General features: G+C 41.2%; 1 protein-coding gene and 1 pseudogene across 3 annotated transcripts; both read left to right on the forward strand.

Annotated features, from left to right (window-relative positions):
- LOC119270124 overlaps nucleotides 1-9,124 on the forward strand; it is an 18,254-nt pseudogene extending 9,130 nt beyond the window's left edge.
- Nucleotides 9,125-11,323: 2,199 nt separating this feature from the next.
- On the forward strand, nucleotides 11,324-22,221 carry LOC119270123. 3 transcript variants are annotated; one of them, XM_037552094.1, is made up of 15 exons: nucleotides 11,324-11,442; nucleotides 11,533-11,723; nucleotides 11,852-11,947; nucleotides 12,011-12,070; nucleotides 12,160-12,222; nucleotides 12,291-12,377; nucleotides 15,494-15,604; nucleotides 15,714-15,788; nucleotides 15,897-15,971; nucleotides 16,212-16,292; nucleotides 16,361-16,450; nucleotides 16,526-16,585; nucleotides 16,658-16,699; nucleotides 16,778-16,843; nucleotides 21,520-22,221. In XM_037552094.1, the coding sequence occupies exons 3-15, from the start codon at nucleotides 11,876-11,878 to the stop codon at nucleotides 21,559-21,561; spliced, it is 924 nt and encodes a 307-aa protein (XP_037407991.1). In that variant the 5' UTR covers nucleotides 11,324-11,442; nucleotides 11,533-11,723; nucleotides 11,852-11,875; the 3' UTR covers nucleotides 21,562-22,221. The 3 variants fall into 3 exon arrangements, with proteins under 3 accessions (XP_037407991.1, XP_037407992.1, XP_037407993.1); XM_037552095.1 differs by having other exon boundaries at nucleotides 11,533-11,582; XM_037552096.1 differs by having other exon boundaries at nucleotides 11,331-11,442; nucleotides 11,539-11,723.
- The last annotated feature ends 1,466 nt before the right edge of the window (nucleotides 22,222-23,687 follow it).

Below are 23,687 nucleotides of genomic sequence, written 5' to 3' on the forward strand. Positions count from 1 at the left end.
TGGCGCACTTGTTCCTCCACAACTCTCTTGTAGTATGCACCTGAGGATTCCTTCAGCCCCATCAACTACAGCTGGAATGAAGGATCCCGCTATTGCCACCCCCGAAAGGTGACATCCATACTTATCCGTATGACTCCAACATGTATAGCCTTGCTGGCCTGCATGATATCCAACAAATATGCATTGTACAGCTCATGGATCCAGCTTTCCACTGATGGTCGGTGTTCTCTGAAGAAGCAAGTACACCCAATTAACTTAGGAGAAACTGTGAATTGATTCTCCCCGAATAGCATCTCACAAGGAGATTTCATGCTAAGCGTTTTTGAAGGCATCTGATTGATCAGGAACATTGCAGTCATGACAGCTTCACTCCACAATAATTTTAGCACATTCATGGTGAACATAAGTGAGCGAACCACTTCTAGAATGTTTCGGTTCTTTTTTCTTTCTGCAACACCATTCTGAGCAGGGGTATCTGGACATGATGTTTGGTGCATTATGCCTTGTGCTGACAGAAAGCCTCCAAATTGCTTGTTTACATATTCAGCTCCATTAGCAGATCTGATCACCTGCACCTGCACATTAAATTGGTTTTGCACATAGGTATAAAACTCCTGAAAACATTGGAATACATCATCTTTATGTAGCAGGAGGTACACCCAAGTCATGTGAATGTGGCAATCTATAAATGTCACAAAATATTTCATTCCACCAATAGAAATGACAGGACATGTCCACACATCAGTGAATCAACATAAACAGGGATATACTCCTGAGCCCGTTACTCAAATATTTGATTCTTAATATTTGATTCTTGTGTACTTTGCATGTTCACATGCATCACACATAAGCTTTACTCGTGTCTATTCCACACATTACAGCAGGAGACAGCTTACTCATCTTATCAAAAGCCATATGCCCCATGTGGGCATGTGGCAGTGATGGATCATTGCCATTGTCTCACTTCCTCCAACTAGTCTGCCAAAACAGGACTAGCACCAGACCTAGACACTTGACGATCCATGTACAACAATCCACTATGCCTGATTCCTGTCCCATGTTTCCTTCCAGCCATCTTCTCCAATCTTGGTCAACTTAAACCTGACCTCCTCTTGTGCCATTTCTGCAACTGCCTCCTCAAGTGAGGGAAGCTTTGGCTGATGAAAGAACCAGCACGCCTCCCTTCAAATTCTGAGTGAAGTCCTTTCAAGAATTTCATCTCTCCTATGCTCTACCCACTTCTTAGTGGCAAGTGGCAACTATATACATTCTGAATGTGGCAATTCCAGTGGATCATAGCGGTCTAAGTCAGCCCACAAATGCTGCAATTTTGCTACATATTCCATCACCGATTTATCCCCCTGCTTTAACTCATTTACTCTATCCTCAGTCTGTGCCATAAGCATTATGTTCCCTTTCCCGGATTACATTGTTTCCAGGGTTTTCCATACCTCTGCTTGCATGGGGAAGAGTCTCCACGGCTGCTGCAATGGATGGAGTCAAGAAGTTCAGCAGCCATGCCACCACCAGAGAGTTGATGACACTCCACTTCTTCCTCTCTTCACTTGCCCTGTTTTCCGGTTCATTGACATAGCCTTTCAGCCCCTTTGTCCACAATATTAGCAATGCCCTTCTAGACCAGCTTAGGTCAGGTTGATGTCATTTGGCATCAATTCTATTTTCTGAATCACCTCAGGCTGAGGAACAAGCACACCTGGGTAAGGCACACCCTCTGCCTTGACGGCAAGGAGCTCAGCTAGCTTCTCCAACGCCTTTGCCAATCTCTGGCTGTCCCCTATCTTTCCAAGCTTGAGTTACACCCCTAGCAACCTCGAGCAACCACGGCTCCCCACTTTCAACCTCTCTGCTACCTCCACCCCTCAGATCTGTGTTTTCACCTCCCTTCCATACAAGCCTCCTCCTCCCAGACAGTCGCCGCAAGCATCACCAGCCAGCGACAATCAACACTGCTGGGAACCCAAGCTCTGACCCCATGTTGAAGTACCGGAGAGAGGGGTGGCGGCTAGGATAGAGAGCTGACCTGTGGTGTTGTATTCTTTTGGGGTTAAGTGTTTCCTATGCAGGAGGGCAGCACATATATAGTTTGCTGGGTTACATGGGCCACATGGGCCTTAAGCGCATGCACACACACAGTACAACAGGGGGTATTTCTGTTTTTACTTCGTACTAACTTGTTTGGTAAGGTTAAGTGGTACTTCCGCTTTATGGGATATATGCATATTCAGCTCTGTTGGAGATCTTTTAGCTTGGTTATTTTATTACATGATTTTGGCAATTATTGACAATAAAACCAAGTAGAAATGTGTAAATCAATTTTGTGAAGTGTCTTTAATTCTCAAGTTAATAAATCGATTGACACGCAGGATTTCTTCTCTCCTTACATCACGGAAGAAGATGTACTAGCCTTTTATTCCATCAAACAGAACAAAGGTAAGATGCACCTTTTGCTCTTAAGCCACTAACATGGTATTGTTTGAGAACTCTTGCTGGAGAGAAAATAAATGGAGTATATAGTAACTCAACATTTTTGAGGATTCAACGGTAAATTCCATCTGAAAACATAATAATAGTTAAGAAAGGGCAACCATCAAACTTGCAGATGCAAAATATGGACAGTATCCTGGTACTAGTTTTATGCGCAGAACATCTTTTAATGATTAAATTTTAGCCTAGCAGCTAAAAGTTATAGATACTTTTCTGCTTACCATGTACTCCGTCCTTTCCAAATTGTAAGATGTTCTAGTTTTGTCATGAGTTGTACTTGTTTTAATCTGACCTTTTTTTTGAGGATTCAATAGTAAATTCTATCTGAAAACATAATAGTTGAGAAATGGCAACCATCAAACTTGCAGACGCAAAATATTGCTATATCCTGGTACTAGTTTATGTGCAGAGTGTCTTTTAATAATTAAATTTAACCTAGTGGCTAAAAATAATAGACCCTTTCCTGCTTACAATGTACTCTGTCCTTACCAAATTATAAGATGTTCTAGCTTTGTTTGGAATGGAGGGAGTAGTTATGGAGAGAGTATGCTGGAATTGCTGCAGGAATTTATATATATAGCAATAAAATTATTGAAAATATAATTAGAATGTATGAGAATAATACCCCTCGATATTCTTGCCATATGAACAATATCAGAAATAGCAGTAAATGGAGGTTGGTTGCATGTTATAATAGCTCGTGACCTGCTTCAGTTGAATTTTTTGTTGCTGAAAAAGAAAATAATGGTGTGGAAGTCTTGCATGTGCTGGAAAATGGAATGTGGAGGGCTCGCATGTGCTCGAAAATGGGATCACCTGCTTAGATATATAGGATGTTGCGTTCTTTTTGTTACTACTCATCAGCACTGGAATACATATTGAATATCTATGCATAGTTGTCAAATGTGTCTGCTCATTTCTTATATTTTTCTTCTTCTGTAGGGGGAGATGGGAGTCAAGACAGACACACTACTGACCTCTCTGCATCCTCCAATACAATGTCATCTCGTCAAATACATGTTCAAACTGCAAGGCTGGGACCTTGGGCTCAGAAAGATGAAAATGCAGGCTTATCAGTTGCTCTTCCCTATCTAGAATATCCACTCATTATACCACCTTCTCCTGATTCTTGTTTTAAACCTTCATGTCTCAAAGCTGATCCATCCACTAGCTTATCTGTGAAGCAAGTGGTAAATGACACTGATAAACCAGGATTGGAGGTGGGGCTTCCTTCAAAGAACTCATTAACAAGTACTGTGCGTGATACTATACCTATCCATCAACAATATATGTTTATATCTTGTTGCCTATCTTCCATCAGGCCCTGGCTGTTAACAATCTTGATGATCAAGAGTATGATCCTGTTCAGGGTAATGCTACTAGTGATTTGGAAAGACCCACCGAGTCTTTTGGGTCAAAATGTCTGGTAAGTGTAGTGTTATTCTCTCCATTTTCTTATTGTTTTTACCCCACATATTTGGACTTGTGGTTGCCGAATTACCTCTTCTAAAGTTCAAGTGATTCTTAAAACATTTGTTTTTGGAGTTATGATAATACACATGTCCTGTAGGTGTTTTCATTATGAAACTGTATGATTGTGACTTGACCTACCTTGTACTCCCTGTGTTCCGTAATTCTTGTCGCGGTTTTGGTTCAAATGGAACGGAGGGAGTAACATGTATAATTGTAATGCACCATCATCACAGTATCGGAATTTGGACTTATTGTAACCTGGTTTGTAAGAGTTAGACTGGAGCTAGTTAGGCTGTGTACGTGCACTGTAACAGGTTTTTTTGGTTGAATATGGTGTATGTGCGGGAATTGTGGTTGGTTTGAAGACTAAATAACTGAATTATTTTTTTGTGGACCATGTTATTATCAATTTACGGATGGGCACATTGCACTTCGGTTTACACCTTATCCAGGCTCACCATATGCACTCTTTTATATTTTCCCATTGACTTGGCTCCAGCCGACCTTGCCACGCCATAGGCTAGAGAAGAAATCCATCTTGCCAACTAAACATGCACTCTAGCATTAAACATGTACCCAGGCTAAATCATGCTCAACCGGTATATGATGGGTTGACAATGGCCATTGAGGAGAGAACCAGCAATGGAGAGGTGGAAGAATCCCCAAATAGGGACAAAAATAAACATCTAGTTTCAATGCTAGCATAGGTAAGAAAAATAGGGAAGCTGACGGAAGGGATGGAGCCCTAGTGGAGAGGTTGCTGTCGTCGAGCAGTAAATACATTGCAGAGTTTTGGGGTGTGGCGAAGTTTTATTTCTTTGAATATCTTGAATCTTATGGGTTTGAACACTAGCCTACCCCAACATGTTTGGGACTGAGGGTATGTTTAGTTTGAGCCCCAGTTAGCCCTACCAAAATATTGGCAAGCCATTGGTGTTTGGATTGTGACCATTACAGCCTCCAAAATTTTGGCATGTTGTTGTTTGGATTGTGACCATTATGGCCACGAAAATTGAGATACTAGATTTGGAAGTATATAAATACATTTATTATCTAACATTAAGAAAATTACAAATTGATTCTAAGAGTGGGCGTGAAGAGAGAAGTCATCAATTATACAAGAGAGAGATGCTGCAGTTGGAAGTCGTTAATTATGTGCGCCACCACGTTGCATGCAGTAATCACGCAAAGGCCCACATTTTTTATATTCAGTAAAAAGCGCTGCTGATTGTTTAGAAGCCAAAATAATTGCCAAATCCTACTGCATGCACGCCGGGCCCACCAATTTAACAACCGAAGTCGCCACGCCAATCTTTTGGCGAAGCTTTTCGGCACCCTCGTCTCGCCCATACATTGGCGTGAATAACATGGAGGGGAGCCGGCAAGGTGGGCGAGCCAATTTTCTGGCATCGATACAAACAGTAGCTAAATTATGTGGGCTAGCCAACTTTTTGGTAGGGAGTGCTTTGGCATGAATCCAAACAGGCCCTGTAAGGCTTTGTTGTTGTTGTTGTATCCCGAATCTTATTGGCGCATCGTAGCTTATGTTTTGCTCTGAGGTTTGGATACTGAAAATAGCCATCGTAGTTTTTGCTATGCTGCTCTAGGGATTTACGTCCCTGACTGTTCTAGTATCACTGATGGTGCAGGGTAAGTTTCAAGTAATGCCAGGCTATCAAGGAAAGGCCAAGCTACTTCTTTGGGAGCACAATCTCCTGTCTGAAGCATTCATCAGTGTGATGGCCTGCCCAGGGTACATTGGCAATAACATCATTTTAGACTTCCATGTTGTCGCATTAAGTGCACTAATTTATAAAGTTCACTACAGCTGATCATGACGCAAAACAATTTTTATGCCTTTTGTCTGTCAGGATTGAATGTAAGAAGCAGTTGCTTATGTCTCTGTTGAACCCTTTGAACAAAATTTGGACCCAGTCAGAGTGGGATGAAGAATACATGAGTTACACATATCGTCTGTCTGGTCTTCTTTGCGATGATCAATTTATGAAGACAGTACATTTGTTGGTAAAGTCATTTGAGGAGATCAAAGGAAGCAAAATTGAACATTCTACAGGAACACAGGAAAAATGCTCTCCAACATCAATTGCTAATTACCAGCACTCATCTACCTTTCTACAGCTAATGCTTACCCTGCTCTTACGGGTAAATAACTACCACAAACATTTAATTTTTTACAGATTGTGACAGTAGAACCCATATACTTTTAGGATTTTTCAGAGAGCAAATAGGAAAAATCACTTCTGTTTTTAAACTAGTATTGCAGAGATGTATGTGCATGGGCCCCATTTGTCAGTGACACAACTAGTGATATTTTTTTGAGGTTCTCCCTCTGTTCAAATGCTTATGAAAACTACCAAGTTTACATTGCTGTTTTTCATGGTTTATTGTGATTATGTAGTTACAATGTTTCACATTTACTTCAGATCCTTCATTTCATACACATGGCTTGGACGGATCAGTCTGCGTATGATCTGCCAGAAATTATTAGAAGAGCTAAACTCATGAGTACCATGGAGATATTCACTTTTCTACCGGAGACTAATAGTTTACCTGACAATGATGGAGTTGATGCTATTAGGGTGGATGCTATCGGAACACGCTTACGTGAAATTCGAGAGACTGGGTAAGTCTGCTGCTTCACACCTGTTTGTCAAACCGATTCTATTGTTTCTAGAGATATGTTTTAAAAGAATTGTATTCCGGGTGCATTAGTGATATACACCCTTTCTATATTGTGAAGTCGTACAACAACAACAAGTCATGGTTCTGGCCCGTGGATAGCTAACTTCCATGGCTAAATCTTTGGTGATATTTCAGTCCTTCATACCTCTTTACGGACTCCTCCCACGTTAAGTTTGGTCTGTCCCGACCTCTCTTGACATTGTCAGGACACCTTAACCGTCTGCTATGCACTGGCACTTCTGGAGGCCTGCGCTGTATATGCCCAAACCATCTCAGACGATGTTGGACAAGCTTCTCTTCAATTGGTGCCACCCCAACTCTATCATGTATCTCATCATTCCGGACCCGATCCTTTCTTATGTGGCCACATATCCATCCCAGCATGCGCATCTCTGCTACACCTAGCTGTTGGACATGTCGCCTATTAGTTGGCCAACATGTGCATTTATGTTCAGATCACTATTTAATACCCTGCAATGGAGGTCCTAATGTGCCAGATGACACTGAACTGCTTCCAGCTGATCTTTCAATTGTCTGGGTGTTTGAAAGATTATAATGTTGCAGGTACAATGTCATAGGCTTGTGCGCGAACGTTGGAAGATCATTTTTTGAATTGGACAGCTCTCTTTTCATCCATGCTCTTGTGGCGGATATAAGCTTCATGGAATTTGATCATTTGGGGAAATTCATAGAGCTCACCTTCATTCCATTAGTCAGATGTTGCCCTCGAGAATGTTGGGACAAATGGGTGCTGTTGTTGTTGGAATCTTTATTTTTCTACTGTGAGCGAAATTTTCGTTATGCGTGGCTCAGTCTTATACACGAGGGCCGAGCTAAAGTACCAGATTTCTTTGGCGATCTATACGGACCGGAAGACAAACTCAAGAAATTAGAAGTGGAGCTGGTGCTTAAATTCACTCGTTCTGTATCTTTATTGCTCAGGGTCTTAGCATCAAAAGAACTTAATAGCGGCCTTCCGGATTTGAATTGTCCAAAGTCTGACTTGAAATCCATATCTTCCAGCTCTCTTATGGGGTATGAACGTCATTCAGTTAGTTTTTTTTTGTGTGATCACTACATATTTACTTACTACTTAGCAATGCTTCTTGTAGGTATCTTTTACTTCACAATTGCTTTGGGAGGTTTAGTATGTACTTGTTTGGGTGTTTGGTGGATCATCAAGCAACTATGGAAGCACTACCCTTTTTTCATGCATTGATCCGCCTTGCTGTTGCTACTGATGATGAGAGACTGAAACAGTTTATTCTTAATGAAATGCTTCCAACCATTGTCCGTTTTAGTGATAGGAGTCCTCAAAGTGGAATCTCACGGTTAAGATCGGAGTTAAGTTCAAGCAATGAAGTGAGTTCTATGGATGATGTTGTTTGCCTTGGTCAAGAAATATACAAAGTTTACTTACACAATCAGGCAAGTTATGAATGTATCTCCTCCTATTGTGTACTTGTAATTTGTTGTTATCTCAAGGGTCCAAGCCATATTTGCGCTCAAATCAATACAAAATGTGTTGTACAGAAGTTTTCTGTCCTGTTTTCGTAAATAGCAGGTCTAAATTCTGTGTGCTAATTGGTAATTACTTTCTTGAGTCTGTAAAATTTGATGGCTATAAGGTCTAATATTGACAGTGACATGCCATGACTTCTTTTGGATCATTGTTATCTAGCTTATTACTGGTTGCTAATGGACCAATTCTTCTAGATGGTTCGGAGTAAACTGCATTAAATTAAATAGCATATTGACATTTCTTGGTGATTGTTGTACTTCTAAGTCTAAAATGCATTACATAATTATTGGCATGAGATGCAATGTAATGATGCCTGAGTGATCATGTGGATAATAATCCATGAGTGCACTGTAGTAACAAAGCAAGTTGGTTGCTGGTCCTTCTGGATTTTCCATTTAGCTCCCTATAGTATGATTGGCCTTAGGTGTGAGATACTTTTGTAAAGGTTAACTTAAATCACGAGCATATAGCTATTATGCTGCTTTGGTATACTGGCATCAGCCTTTTCTTCTCGGCAAAGCTCAGCTCAGTCAAACACTGTAAGTGAATTCTACTATGATGCATGTATTTTTTACCAGGTTACTATGACGAATGGCGAAATGTAGACAGAAAAACCTGTGCGGATGGATTCATCGATTGGTTCAATAATGAATTGAAGTATCTTCATTACTGTGCGTCTTTGTCTGCTCCAAATATTTTCCCAAAGCACTCTGTGTGGAATTGGGAGGTGAGTTCTCTTGTTTTTCTTATATTTTTATGTCTCACATTCAAAGAAGTTACCCGGCTTACTTCTAGTGCTTATTTTTCTTCACAATATGTTCTCTTTTATGCTTTGCGCAGTTCAATGAAGAATTTGACAGATATTTTCCTACTTATATGGAAATGCTGCATGAGGTGGATACAATGAACGACTGTCTGGAGGTAATTTTTGCTCCATCATGTGATATTCATTTATTAAGCACATACTATCCAATGTTGAATAAAATGCTCCGTTGTGTCTGACCATGTCAAGGAAACATGTTTTCTGGTGTCCATACACATGTTTTGTTTGCCTTCTATGAGTACCTTACAGTAATTGTACATCATTGACTTGCCTAGGCATGTACAGATAATTTAAAATATTATGTTGTGGGGTTCCACAAATGCCAATAAAATCATTGTTCTCTAAGTCTGTAGGCCTTTTGACCCCAGCTCACGGGATAAACTTTTCATCGTTCATTCAAGGCAAAATCGCTTGTAGGCTATCACAATCAATCAAATATTAGTATGAAAAAGGCGTGTCTAAAACTAAAAATTTGTGTGAAGACGGCTTGTTCTCTAGTGTTAGGAGAACTGCTATCTGAAAGACGTATTTTGCTATAGGCTTGGATTCCTACCAATGAACAAGATAAAATTCCAGTAAGCACAATGTTGGAATGATGCAAATGCTGGTCTTGATGTTTCTTGTATTGTGTTCTTGTTCGCCATTGATTAGCACATGCCACATGATATGTACTCGCTGTTGCCTGCCTTGCCCTTATGGATCTTGATGATGCAAAACAAATTTTGATTGAGGGGCAGTTTGGCTGGAACCAGGGTTATGTTAGGCTACATCTCTATCTCTACTCTTATAAAAAACCGAGTTGGTGATGATGGTGTGCCTGCCATCTTGCAATATAGACCGTTCGATCTATATCTGACAGATAGAAAGCAAACTATGGCAATTTTGCAAAAGGATACCCGCACCTCTTGTTCATCCTTATCTCCCACAACTTCATTGTTGAGTAATTGAAAAAGAAGCCTCCGGAACAATCTGGCATGGTGGCCGCTGCCGGCGTCGTCCATCCCCATGCCTCTGCTAAGTCCGACCACCAATCACCACCGCGCCCCACTCCTCACCTTATCTCTCATCTTTCTTGAGATATCATTTTTTTGATGAAATTCTCGAGATACCATTTTTTCGATGAAATTCTCGAGATATCATTAGTTTTTACACATGGGATTACTCCTGCATGGGTCAATCACAATAGGTGTTTTGTAAAATAATGCATCTTGATGTTCTGTGCAATGCACGGGCATCTTGCTAGTATGATATGATTTTTCGCTTCTAATATTGGATGCATTTGATATCCCAAATCATTTGTCAATTGGAATGATTTTACTTTTCGTTACAAAATTGTATATGTGCAATTGACATTTTGTTCCTACTTATAAAGATTGGACTTGGCAGTCGTCCATTCACTCATCTTCCAGTCTTCCTTCTCAAATCCGACAGGTGCAAACCTATGAACATAGCAGCAACAGACCCCTCCTGAATCCTCTCTCCTTCTGTCATCTTGCATCACCCAGTCACCTCATGCCATCTCCCACCGCTAATCCCATTCGTGCCAGCTGCCAAAACACATCTAAGCTAGCCTACACCGTTTTTGAGTAAACTAGATTCCATCGTGTTTCTTGTGGTTCCATGGCGTCCTACTGTGCCAATCGAAGTCAACCATATGAACAAATGCAAATATTGTCATTTTTTAAACTTAAGGAGGCACACAGCTTGTTGCATGCATGTGCTTGCAAGAATCAATATTTTTGGGAGGCAATGATTCTTTTTTGTGGGTATTTATTTTGAATGTTTGGTTTATTTTACCGCCTTTTTGAGCTCCTGCTAGGACTGCATTTGCTATTTTCAAAATTCCACAAATTCCTCTAGAGATAGAGCTGGAAAAAACTTGTTGGATTTCTGATACGGTCATTTCAAATTAAAACAAATTCCTCTAGACATAGAGCTGGAAAAAGAAGGGCGGGCCTGGCACAGTGGTAGTCTCTCCACTTGTGGCCTGGAGGTCCTGGGTTCGAACCAGCCTCCTTGCAGAATTATTATGCAAGGGTAAGGCTGTCTAGAAATTCCTTCCGCAGACCACACCTTGTGTGGGAGCTTTCAGCACTGGGTACGCCCTTATAGAGCTGGAAAAAACTTGTTAGATTACTGATACAACCAGAAAAGTCTTGGGTGTTACCTTTGGGAGTTGCCTTCAAAAGCCTTGTTTTGTACAACATAACTTCATTGGGGATTTAAGAACACTACAATTTTTCTGAGTTTATATTTTGTTAATAAAACTGTAAGTTGCACTAATGAACTAATTTTGCAGCGTAAACTTTTAAACGGTAATGCTCTTCTTGAGAGATTAAATCCAGAGTTTAAGGCAAAGTATGCCATTAACAGCTTGCAACATCCTCATTTGCGAATCATGTCCCGTATGCTACGGGTGAGTACTGTATTCTTGATAACCTTCAGCTTGCAATATGTACTTGCATTTTATTCCTGTTTGATGTTAGTTTATTTTGTTGTTTTTAAGAGAAAGGTGCGTGATGTACGCTATCGGTGACGTACTGATGAGATCGACAAGTGTTTGCTCCAACTTATCAATCTGAAACCTTACATTAAGATATTTGGCCTGGTTCTTGCTCCCTTCGTTCCTAAATATTTGTTTTTCTAGACATTTCAAATGGTTACAACATACGGATGTATGTAGACATATTTTGAAATGTAGGTTCACTCATTTTGCTTCGTATGTAGTCACTTGTTAAAATCTCTAGAAAGACAAATATTTAGGAACGGAGGGAGTACTTTTCTGTAACAGGGACATCCCTAACTTGATCCTAGATCATTTACAGCAAACTGATTGTCCGGATGATGTTATGGATTGTCTTGAGGAAAGCTGTCATCCACAATCTGACCTTTGGCAAGGTTATGCACTAAGGGCAGTTGATGTAAGTATTAATTTACTCTGTAATTCATTTGACGGAAGGTTGGACTGACTATCTCTCTTGTAGATTTTCCTTGATTCGTTGTTGATTTTCTGGGAGCCTCAGTTTCATCCCTTGATACGCGAGGTTATTATGATGTCTTAAAGTTGTTTCGTATGTATCCTAGATTATTTTTTCTCACCTATGTTGCAAGCTAAATAATTGATATTTTCTAGAGCCACAAGAAGCTACTGCTAACAAGTGCCCGTGAGTTAGCTGAAGGGTGTGCAATTATTCAGGTTTGTCCATTAATTTTCTTTTTTGGGGGGCGTGGCCAGAACTTTATTAATCTAGTTCTTTCTCACAGCCATTGGAACCTGACCCTGATGATTTCTTGGCGCATTTGCGGCCATATGCATCGGTATACTTCGAGAGTAAGAAGGAACAGTCTGGGGTACGCCATTACTATTTTTAATTGTATTTCCCCATTCCCAAAGTTGTATCCATGCATATTTTAAATCCAAACTGTGTTATGTGCACTGATATTCTAATAGATTTAGCATTATTGCTGATGAGATGGTCAGGTGCTACAATAAATGTGTCTGGATTACTAGAACTGTGTAACACAATTATGTACTCCCTCCATGCTTGAAAAGAAGGCTTACAAATTTTGATTGAAGTCCAACAGTGCCAAGTTTGACCAAGTTTATACAAAAACTACAATACCAAATTAGTATAACTGAATACACAATAAAATATACTTTCAGGCCTCCTTTGGTTTGCAGGAATTTTATAGGAATTTTAGAGGATAGGATTCTTATAGGATTTTTTTCCTTTAGAGCCCTTTGGTTCATAGGAATGAATTCCTATTCCTACATAGGATTGATTCCTATCCTTCACATTTCATAGGAAAATAAAAATGAGCCTAGACTCAATGGAAAAATTCCTTTGATGTCAACCAAATGACATCTCGTTTCCTATTCCTACTCATAGGATTTGAGATACATGTCATCTCATTTCCTACAAAATTCCTATTCCTACGATAATCCTATCCTATGAACCAAAAGAGGCCTCATATTATACCTATCTAGTATTGTTGTTGTTGATAGTTTTTTCTATAAACTTAGTCGAACTTTGTGCCTTTTGACTTTAGACGAAACTTGCATGCCTTCTTTTCAAGCATGGAGGGAGTACCTATTAAGCTAGTAACTGAGGGGCTGTTACATGCAAGTACAGGGCTATACACATAGCTATCGTATAACTTTTGGTGTGCACATGCTTATGCGGAAGATTGTATCTAAAACTAGCATATGACGTGAATGCATGCAATTGTTGACTCGTTGTGAACAGAACTATGAGTTCTCTTTTGTTGTGTATATGTTATAGTTCATCAGTAGACTTGTTGGTTCAACTTCTTATACACTTCTGCCAGCTGACAAGCTTTGATTGTTTAAATGGTTGAACATACTTATAAGATTTTATTTTGGGGGGATCAACCTGCGTAAACTTAGTGAAGTCCGGCATAAGCTACTTCATTGTAATATAGTATATCACAAACAGAGATGGAGGAATGCCAGAGTTGTTAATTTGCCTGTTGGTGTCATCTAGCATCAGTGTTACAGTGTGTTACTTGTATGGTGTCCTGATAAAATACAAGTATTATTCAAGTCAAAGGAGCCAGAGAAAACAGCCTAGTCCAATTTTTCTGCCAAAAGTGAGATTCAGGATCCTTCACAAAATTATACATTAGCTTTTAGTTAAGCTCTGAATTCTGTTTCAGTAAACTCACTGCTCAACGGAGGTGCAAGCTTACAAAGGTTACTGCCTTTAGCTTAGGGGTGTTTCGTTAGGCTTAGTTTTGGCTTATAAGCCAGAAAAATACCTATTTATAAGCTTTTGCCTTTTTCTTCATCTCGAACGATGCAGGGGAGCTCCGTGTTGTTTCATTAAGATGAAAGGAATAAAGTACACCCTCCATCCCAAAATAAGTCTCTCAACTTTGTACTGCCTTTTGTACAAAGTTGTACTAAGCTTGAGACACTTATATTGGGACGGAGGGAGTACAAAGGAGAGGCTGACTGGCCTGCTCCCAGAACACACGCAAAAAACCGTTGCGCCACACACAGAAGAACAGCGACCACTACCACACACTACCCCAAGGTGGACTAAGTGTCCAGGGTAAGTGACCACATGAGCAATTTGTTGAGTGCTGCAGCTCCAGCAAAGCACCACAAACGACTTTCACTAGCCACCACTTGTAAAACCATAGGAATACAAGGGTTTGCTCCCTCAGCACACAAGCATTCCGGTGCTTCCATAATTCCCGACAACCAGAATGATGAGGGACTTAAGACCTTTACTCATCTCTTTAGGAGAGTCCTCTTGATAACACTGCACCACCACCTGGAGAAAAAAGTTACACCAGGTTGGGGGGCAGTAGCTGATATACCAACTTTTGGAGAGCCAGCATCCAGACTTGCCATGAGACACAAGAAACCAGGATGTGCTGAATTTCTTCTTGATCACACAATGGTCAAGCAGCAGAGTGCGGCAGCCCACGCTTATAGATAACCAATCAGCTGTCCAGCAGCGTTTCTTGACAGCCAATCAGATGAAAAATCAAAGCAGCAGAGCTGAAGATTTCCAAATCCTTTTCCAGGGCGCAAACTCGATGGATCCCAGAGAGCAACCATTGCAGGCTGATACGGCACACATGGTGTAAGACAAAGTTGTCAACCATATCCCAAATTTGAAGATATTCGACAATAACTTGCACAATTAATGCTCCCTTAACTTTTTTCGAGAAAACGCAAAAGACCTTTGCGTTTCATTTCATTGAAAAGGTAGAATATGGTACAATCCTCCTAGGAGGTCACAAATATATGGGAGGGAGTCAGTGGACGTCCCAGGTGGAGGGCAAGACAGTTTTAAGTCCTAGAGCGCCGGCCATAGCCCAAGAAGAGGCCTCGTGCTTGATCCTGCCTACAAGAATTGCAATTGAAGGACTGGCATTGTCGAAGACGCACGTCGTTCCTGTGCTTCCAGATCATCCAAGGCACGATGAGGGTGACGGATGGCAGCGCTTCGCGCTGCAGTGTTGCTGCTGCTTGTGTCACGCGCAGCCACCAGTCCATTAGCGTTGCCTCATGGTTTGGTGTAGGTATCTGAACTCCTAGAGTCATTACCTCATGCCAGGTTTGCTGGGCGAAGGTGCAGTCCATCAAGAGGTGTCGCATAGTTTCCGGGGCTTGATCACATAGTAGGCAGCGGGGGTGAAAAGATGCTGCAGGCTGCGGCTGGTCCCTTAATGTCAGTCACCTATCTTCGGTTGGTAAGAGCTTTTGAGCCAGCGTCACCAATTAATGTCTTGTTTGAGAATTAAGAGAACAAATTAGGAGCCAACTCCGCCACTGTTTCACCTTGCAACCAGCAGTCAGACCAGAATTTGGTCGTATCAACAATATTGTTGTTACCATCTCGCAACTACTAAATTTTGACTTGTTGGTTCTTTAGCTCTTTTAACTTGGTCACCTTCTAGTCTGTATTAACTTGGGAGGTCCTTTTGTCCAGTATTATACAGCTAAAAAACAAGTACGTCTGCATGAAGAGTTTGATAATTATATGGATAATTATTTGGCGACATGCACACGGGATGATGCTATTGACTTCTCTTCTTTCATGGTAGAACATAATTTTCTGTTGTTGGAAAGGTTCCACTATATGGCTCCACACATCTATCTATTAAGTATTAATTTCTTTATGCATTGTTTGTATGTCGTCTTTTTTTCAGGAAAGTGCTCGCAGAGATGATGAGAGTGGTCAGTTTGAAGAACTGGATAACGATCTTGCCAAAATGTCCTTTGAGGTACTTGTTACTTCGCATGAATTCCTTGGTCGATTTTACACTCTTCTTCTTTTGTTTTTGATGATTATGTTACAAATTATTCTCCTACACACTTTTACTCTTTTATAGCGAATGACCAAGATTGCTAAGCGGGAACACGAAATGAACGGTTACACTCAGAGCTTGAGAGATCTTAATGATGAGGTATGGAAACCTGTTCTGTATTTTCAACTTGACTTTTCAGAGAGGTTAGTGTAATCTTCTCTCCTGGTGATGCTTGTCCTTTTTCATGGAGGGCTCTACTTCTCAATAGTAATTCAATGCAATTCTTCTAGGAAAAAAAAAGACCACACCTAACCTCTCTGAACAATTCATGGTTCAGACTTTTCAGAGAGTATAATCTAATGCTCAGTTGAACCATGTATTTACATTGAAAAATTCCAGGTGAAAGGTCAACTTGCAAGTTTGATGGATCTGCTGGATGAAGAAGGCTTTTTCAGTATTGATTCTTCTTCTATTGATTGGGTACTTTTCTTATTTATATTTATATTTAAATCCATATTTCGTATATTAACATTTTTTTCCTTTTGAAGGAAAAAGAATCGTTTAAGAAATTATTGGATACATTTAATGCTTTGACTGGGCATTGCTTTGATGGATGTTATGCAATCCGAGCAATAATGGTATACTTCTTTTGCTATCTCTGTTTTCTCATATTACATGGTTGATTAGGGCCCATTCTTTTTCTTGAATATCAGGATCTTCAAAAATTCTTACCAAGAAAGGATGATGATACATCTCATGACGCTGTTAAAATGGTAGGCTTCCTCCTAAAGGTCAATTATAACTCGTTGTGTTCATGGAAATTATTCATCGTCAACTTTTGACAGGTTGATTTTGCAAACGAGGCGTGGAAGGGAAATCTTGAGCATGTATGTTGAAGTATAATATCTTGCTATAACTTTGGGACTATTGTGTTGTTGTGTTCACTATTTGGTTTGCTTCTTCAGTTTTGGAGGGACACAAGGCATTATGAACATAAATACTACGACATGCTTAGACAACCTCTTGAGAAGGTGAGTATTTTTTAAATCCTTGTGCACTGTACCTGGAACATTTGTTGTATTCCCTCCATTCCACAATGTAGTGCGCCCGTGTTTTTTGAGATCTAAGTTCGACCATAAATTTAACCAACAAGACAGACTGCAGCAGGAGCAAAAATTATACCACTGAATTCGTATGAATTATAACTGTACCACGTAAGCTGCCACATAATGAACCTGATCCTACGTTGCAGCCACTCCTATCTTCTCTGTCCTCCCTTGATCTCTGCCCCATTCCTTCCTATATCCCGATCTGCCTCGTTGTTGGATTACCACCATTAGCGACCTGACTCCGCTTCATGCCACAACAACAACAACAAAGCCTTTAGTCCAAAACAAGCTGGGGTAGGCTAGAGGTGAAACCCATAAGATCTCGCAACCAACTCATGGTTCTGGCACATGAATAGCAAGCTTCTACGCACCCCTGTCCATGGCTAGTTCTCGGATGATACTCTAGTCCTTTAGATCCCTCTTTACGGACTCCTCCCATGTCAAGTTCGGTCTACCCCCGACCTCTCTTGACATTATCAGCATGCTTTAGCCGCCCGCACAGGCGCGCTTCTGGAGGCCTGCGCTGAATATGCCCAAACCATCTCAGACGATGTTGGACAAGCTTCCCTTCAATCGGTGCTACCCCACCTCTACCTCGTATATCATCATTCCGGACTCGGTCCTTTCTTGTGTGGCCACACATCCAGCTCAACATGCGCATCTCTGCCACAGCTAACTATTGAACATGTTGCCTTTTAGTCGGCCAACACTCGGTGCCATACAACATTGCGGGTCGAACCTCCGTCCTATAGAACTTGCCTTTCAGCTTTTGTGGTACTCTCTTGTCACAGAGAATGTCAGAAGCTTGGCGTCACTTCATCCATCCGACTTTGACCCTTTTTTGGGTTTCATCTCCATAAGAGTGGCTGAGTTTTCACGTTGGCTTGCCAAGCCTATCACAGCCCTCCTCCTTTATCCGGGCTTAGGACTGGCTATATTGAGACAACAGGCTTCATGCTTCACTTATTTTTGTCATTTGTTGTCATAACTATATATTAAGCAGCATGACAGATCCAGAGTTGGGGCTATGTGGGCTGTGTCCCAACAAACATTCTTGCAAGATATTCTTTTGCTAGTGCACATGTATATCATTATACTAATCTTGGTTCGTCTAAATATGCCAAAACTTTGAGCCCACAGAAATATAGAATTAGGGTTCATACGAACATCATATAATTCAGAATGCAGTCTAAAGCCTCCAACTAGTATCTAAATAATAGAATAGGGTTCATACGAACATCATATAATTGAGAATGCAGTCCAAAGCCTCCAACCAGTATCTAAATAAATCTGAGACATGAGCGGTAAACTGGATCACGAACAATCTAAAAAATAAGTCATGAACTCAGGAATGGCGCTGGCGGTGAGATGCCAAGAGCGACTGAGCGAGCACGCGGAGCAACGGAGGGTTAGCTCAGAGAGGCTGTGCTTGCAGTTCAACAACTGTGGGCTGCACAAAGTCGCGCGTCGTTGCTTGGCTTGAGCGTGTGGCTACTATGTAAGACTTTAGTTGAACTATTTGTATTGTACTTTGGAGACACCTATATACAGAGGGGCTATATACATTTACAGAAGTTCTAGAGTAAAAGAAACATGAGTGAAACAGAAATAGACTCAGTAATAAATAGAGGGGCTAAAAAAACAAATACATAATTAATATTGTTAGAGTGACCTTCTGTGAAACCTGAAAAATATATGGAGTACTTAGCAAAAAGGCCATAAGAGCATGGGCTTGGACCGCCGCAAACTTTAACTGCCCCCGTTCTGGCGCCCGTTAGAGTTAGAAACCTCTCCGGATCCAACTTGCTCTAGTTGCGTCAGCGGTGTAGGTCTCAAAGTGTAGCGTCTCCTTGCATGTTTCCTCAAGCTATATCAATGGTGGAGGGACAAAGCCCTCCTCGCACAACGAGGTGTCGCTAGAGGCGGCGGTGCTTTTGAGGTGCTCATTTGCGAGCTTGATTGTCGGCGGCGACAATGCATCTGTAGAGGTGGCGACGAGCCTGATGTGTACGGAGATGACGGCGTGGCGATAAAGACAAATATCCACACCGGCTTGTAGGCGACGCTTGGTCCCGCGTCAGTCCCGCGCTCGTTCCTGCGCCGGTCCATGCCGATGGTTGTGATGTGTGTGCGGCCTCCTCTGTCGGTGTCAGCAGCCTGAGAGCCTAGCGCAAGAGCCTGGAGCACACCGAGTACAGTATGTACCCATGCACTGGGTAGCGGGTCATCCGTGATGCGGCAGGACCAAGGCTTGGCGGCGCCTTCTACGTCCAATGTTGGGGCGCTCAATCCAACCATCAACCATGGGTTGAGGTCTCCGGCCCTTGCACTCATTGGGGCGGCGTGGTAGTCATTGGGGCGACGCGGCGCTGTCCATAACATAGGGTGGTGGCAGCGACCACTATGAGGCCTAATTGTCCAGGTGAAACACCCCAACAATGGCGGATGAAGCGACAGCGCTATCAAGTGATGGTGGCGATCCTCCGCGAGAAGGCGGAGAAAGAGATGTGAGGAATGACATCTCATCGTCGTAGTTTCTTCTGTTAAGCTTCACGCACTAGCCAACGCAACCAAAAGTCCGAACTGATGGAAAGAGGCTAGGCAATCCTCATATACACTTCAACACCTCCTCTCGCCTGTGACACGAAAAGTCAACAGGTGAATAGTCAGAGGTATGGCTCAAGAGGCCTACATGTGGGACATATTGGGGGACAACATCAGTTTTTGAATAAATTGCGGAAGCCAGGACTTGAACTCGAGACCTTAGGCTCTGATACTATGTTAAGCTTCATGCACTAGCCAACGCAACGAAAGGGCTAGGAAAGGGGCTAGGAAATCCACATATACTCTTCAACATCTTCTACCTTGATAGTGGAGTGTGATAACGTGTTTGTACTCGGTGTAGTTGGAAAGAGTAATAATAAAACAATGAAAGGAACAGTAATTCTGTATTGATGATGATAATGTGTTACAAGAGAAACAGCAAGAGAACAAACTAATGATGTAATGAAAACAATGTGTAATCCTTATTGATGATTGAGGTATTTATAGTGTTACAAGAGATGAATGTTGAATGTGGAAGGGACTTGGTGAATAAATCTGCAAGGTTGTCACATGATCTAGTTTGCAAGATGGGTAATATCGTGATATTGCCCATTATGTAACCCGTTTGAATCCAAACAACACTAGGAACATTATCTTAGAGATAGTGGATGATTGGTGATTCAGTAGTATCAACCCCACATGTATGTGATTTATCATTCCGTGGAGCCACAAGAATTCAAGTGTTGTCGTTCAGAGTGATTGGTGGATGTAGCCAATAGGAACTCTTTTGAAGACTTACATGAGATGGCTCTTACACCAAGTAGGAAACAAAGCGTGTCTGTGATCTCACAGTGGTAGATCTTTCTCAATGTATAGAGATCGAACATCCATGAGAGTGTTGGGTGGATATGACTTGTCCATATCAATTTTGTTGCTTGTGTTGTTACAGAATATACTTGATCACAAGAGTGAAATGCTATGGTGTAAAAGGAATGTTCCAAAAGTTCATCTTGTGAAAGATACGTATAAACTGTTCATTCATTTTAAAATAACCAACCTAGAACTATTATTCATTAATTTCCAAAACAACCAGCCTGGAAAAAGTGGAATCTGGCATTATTTAGCTGAATACAGTGTACGCTATACTCGTTCAATGGACTGGAGCATCACACCAACCTGCAACAAAGGGTCAGTACCATGGATAGGCAGGAGTCACAACTAATGCCACACAATGCTATGTACTTGGTGTACCGTAATACATGAGTGAAGTTGCTTGAGTTTTGATCCCAAGCAAAATTGGTATTACCCAGATCCTTCATCTCAAAGTCCTGTCTTAGGATGATCAGGTGCTTTATCAATAACTTGTGTTGTCAAATGATGTGAAATCATCAACATACACTGAGATATTGCAAAATCCTGTCGAGGATTTCTTGATGAACATACATGGGCAATTATTATTATAGGGAGTGACCGAGTATAAGAAACTCACTAAGTCGGTTGGACCAAATCCATTCCGACTAATGTAAGACATAAAGTGACTTGAAGAGTTTACACGACATATGTTGTGATTTGCGTTTGGGTTCAGCATTGTGATTCCATGAGGAACCTATATGACTTAATCAAGTGACACAGAGATATGCGGTCACTGATATATGCTACTTAAATCCTAACTCAGTCTATCTTTTGTGGATAAGCAGTGCGAGGCACTCTGCCATCAAAAGCATCGAACTGTAGGAGAGAGTTTACTGGTGAGGTGGTGGGTGGCGAGGAGAAGGCGGCCCGGTGGATTTTGTTAGGACATAAAATAAGTACTTGCTTGTTGATCAAAGTTGAATCTCATAGGTGCCTTATATTTTAAAACGAATGGGACATGGATGAAAGGGTGCAGATCCACAATATCTAGAACTAGTGGCCAAAAAAGTGGTGCCTTTTCTAAGCGATCATGTTTTCTTGTGTTGAATTCTGACATTGCCAGAGTTGTGCTCTGTCGAGTTATACAAAATATTGTTCTTCATCTATTTGTTTATTTACTTGTACTGCACCTTTTTGTGCAGGTGTTCAAATCAAGTGAGTTTGTACCGATGAGGCCTACGTAATAGGATCACATAAATTGCAGATATCTGATTCTGGGGAAATCAGATCGAGCAACACAAGTTCAGGGCAGAAGATGCTAGTAATTTTCATGGCACACCCTTTTTAGCTATTTGTTCGTTTAGAGCATCTTTTTCATGGGGCATTTAACATGCTGCTCTGGGTATGGATTGAATTCTGCGAAACGTTGTGTTGCTGGACGATCACCTAATAGCTCGGTGTTGTGTTCGCACGGATGCCTCTGGATTAATTTTTGGAGTTGTGCACTTGTGCTCACTGCCCATTCAAATATGTGTATAAACCAAGGATTAGATTATATGTGTATGGAATTTGCATTATTGCAACAAAAACAATGTCAGCGCACGTACCACCAATACCACCAAGACAATCACCGGCTTCACCCGGAGGCGCGTCGACAGCAGGCCCAAGAGAATTGTGCAGCCCAACTGAAATTTCGTTAGGCCGGATTGGGCCTGCTGAACCCACTCGCCAGGCAGCTCGCTACTTAAGGCCACAGACGACAGAGAGATAGGCATCCAGAAGGATCAGGACAGACGGCGGCTTCTCTCCCTTCCCCACCTACTTTCCTTTCTTCCCTTCCAAGAACAGCAGGGCTGGAATGTAATTCGAATTCGTGCAAGTATATCGTGAGATAGTGATAGATCGATCTGGTACCTAACAAACAATTGCATATGATAAGCATCCATACAGGAATTACCAGCCATGATGTTGAGCTTAGCATTAGTTCCAACTAGCATATCCCTGTGCGGCGGCACACTGCGCCCCGTTGATACATAGTATTTTATAGGTGGTGTCATTGTTGCATGCCTTAAATTTCAAATTAAAATAACAATATAAACTGTCGATACATTTTTGTTTAAAACAATAAAAAAATATAGTGAACTGGAAATAGAGAGATGGCAGGAATGTTTCGGTCAAAGATACGCACGGCAAACCATAAAAATACATAATTTCTACGGACGTGGCTAGGGAGCGTCGCTGCGCTGGTTTGTTGTCTGGAGCGCACCGCTGTATATAGTAAGTGCATGTCTTGTGTCCAGTTGTCTACGCTAGAAAAGGAAATTGGTTGGCCACATCCCGTAGTGCACATGGGTGTCGATTGAATTAGCCTAAATCCTGTCTCACGTGCATTTATTTGGGGGTTTAAAAAGTTGTAAAAGCCATAACTTTTGATTCAAGCATCGAAATTTAGTTCCGTTTTCACTGTTAGATTTCTGACGACGAGTTCTTCAAAACTAGATCTTATATGAGTAGGTTTCGTCAAACCTTTTTTGAGGGCGACTTTGGATGCAATGGAGGCAACTATAGTGCTACACGGAAGCAACTTCTTCTTTTTCGCCTAGTTGGACTGACTATTAGGTTGGTTTGCGTAAAAACGAGAAAAATCACACAAAACATAAGGCATCTATAGTTCTACATACAAAGCAACTTCACCGCACTATGTGTATCTGTGAATTCGGTAAATTATCCCAACTTGCCTATCATGGCTGCTCAATTGCCTATTGTTGATGCTTAGTTGCCTACGGCTGATGGTCAATTGCCTATAAATGATATAAACTGCCTATATTGATGCCTAGTTGCCTGCTATTGGTAATAGTTGCCTACAATTGCTTCTTAGATGCCTAACTTTGCAAAAATAGTTGCCTACAATCTTTTGAAATTGTTTATCATTGTTTTTCTAAGTTGCCTACAAAAACTTTGAAGTGGCAAGATTCACCATCATGTTGTCTACCATAACTAGCAATAGTAGACACAAGAGCATCATCGGTAAACGACATCGTAGTATTATAGACCATTTAGAAACAATGACGACATACGAGCATGAACAATAGGCAACTTAGAAGTACCGATGAGGAAGTTAGGAGAATGTTACATAAATTAACTAGGACACAAAATGTAGTGAAGTTGTCTGCTTTTAGCACTAAGGTTGCCTCTTATCGAAGGAAAGTTGCTTACGAAGGTGATGTCATATTATCCACCTCTGTTTCGAAGTTGTTCTGTATTATTAGTTAGTTGCTTATTGTTGCTAATTAGTTATTTTTAGGAGTGAAGTTGCTTCTGTTTAGTACTAAAGTTGCCTTCGTCTAAGGTGTCTGATCCCAATTTGTTT

Source organism: Triticum dicoccoides, chromosome 3A, assembly GCF_002162155.2.
Source record: "Triticum dicoccoides isolate Atlit2015 ecotype Zavitan chromosome 3A, WEW_v2.0, whole genome shotgun sequence".
Classification (NCBI taxonomy): Eukaryota; Viridiplantae; Streptophyta; class Magnoliopsida; order Poales; family Poaceae; genus Triticum; species Triticum dicoccoides.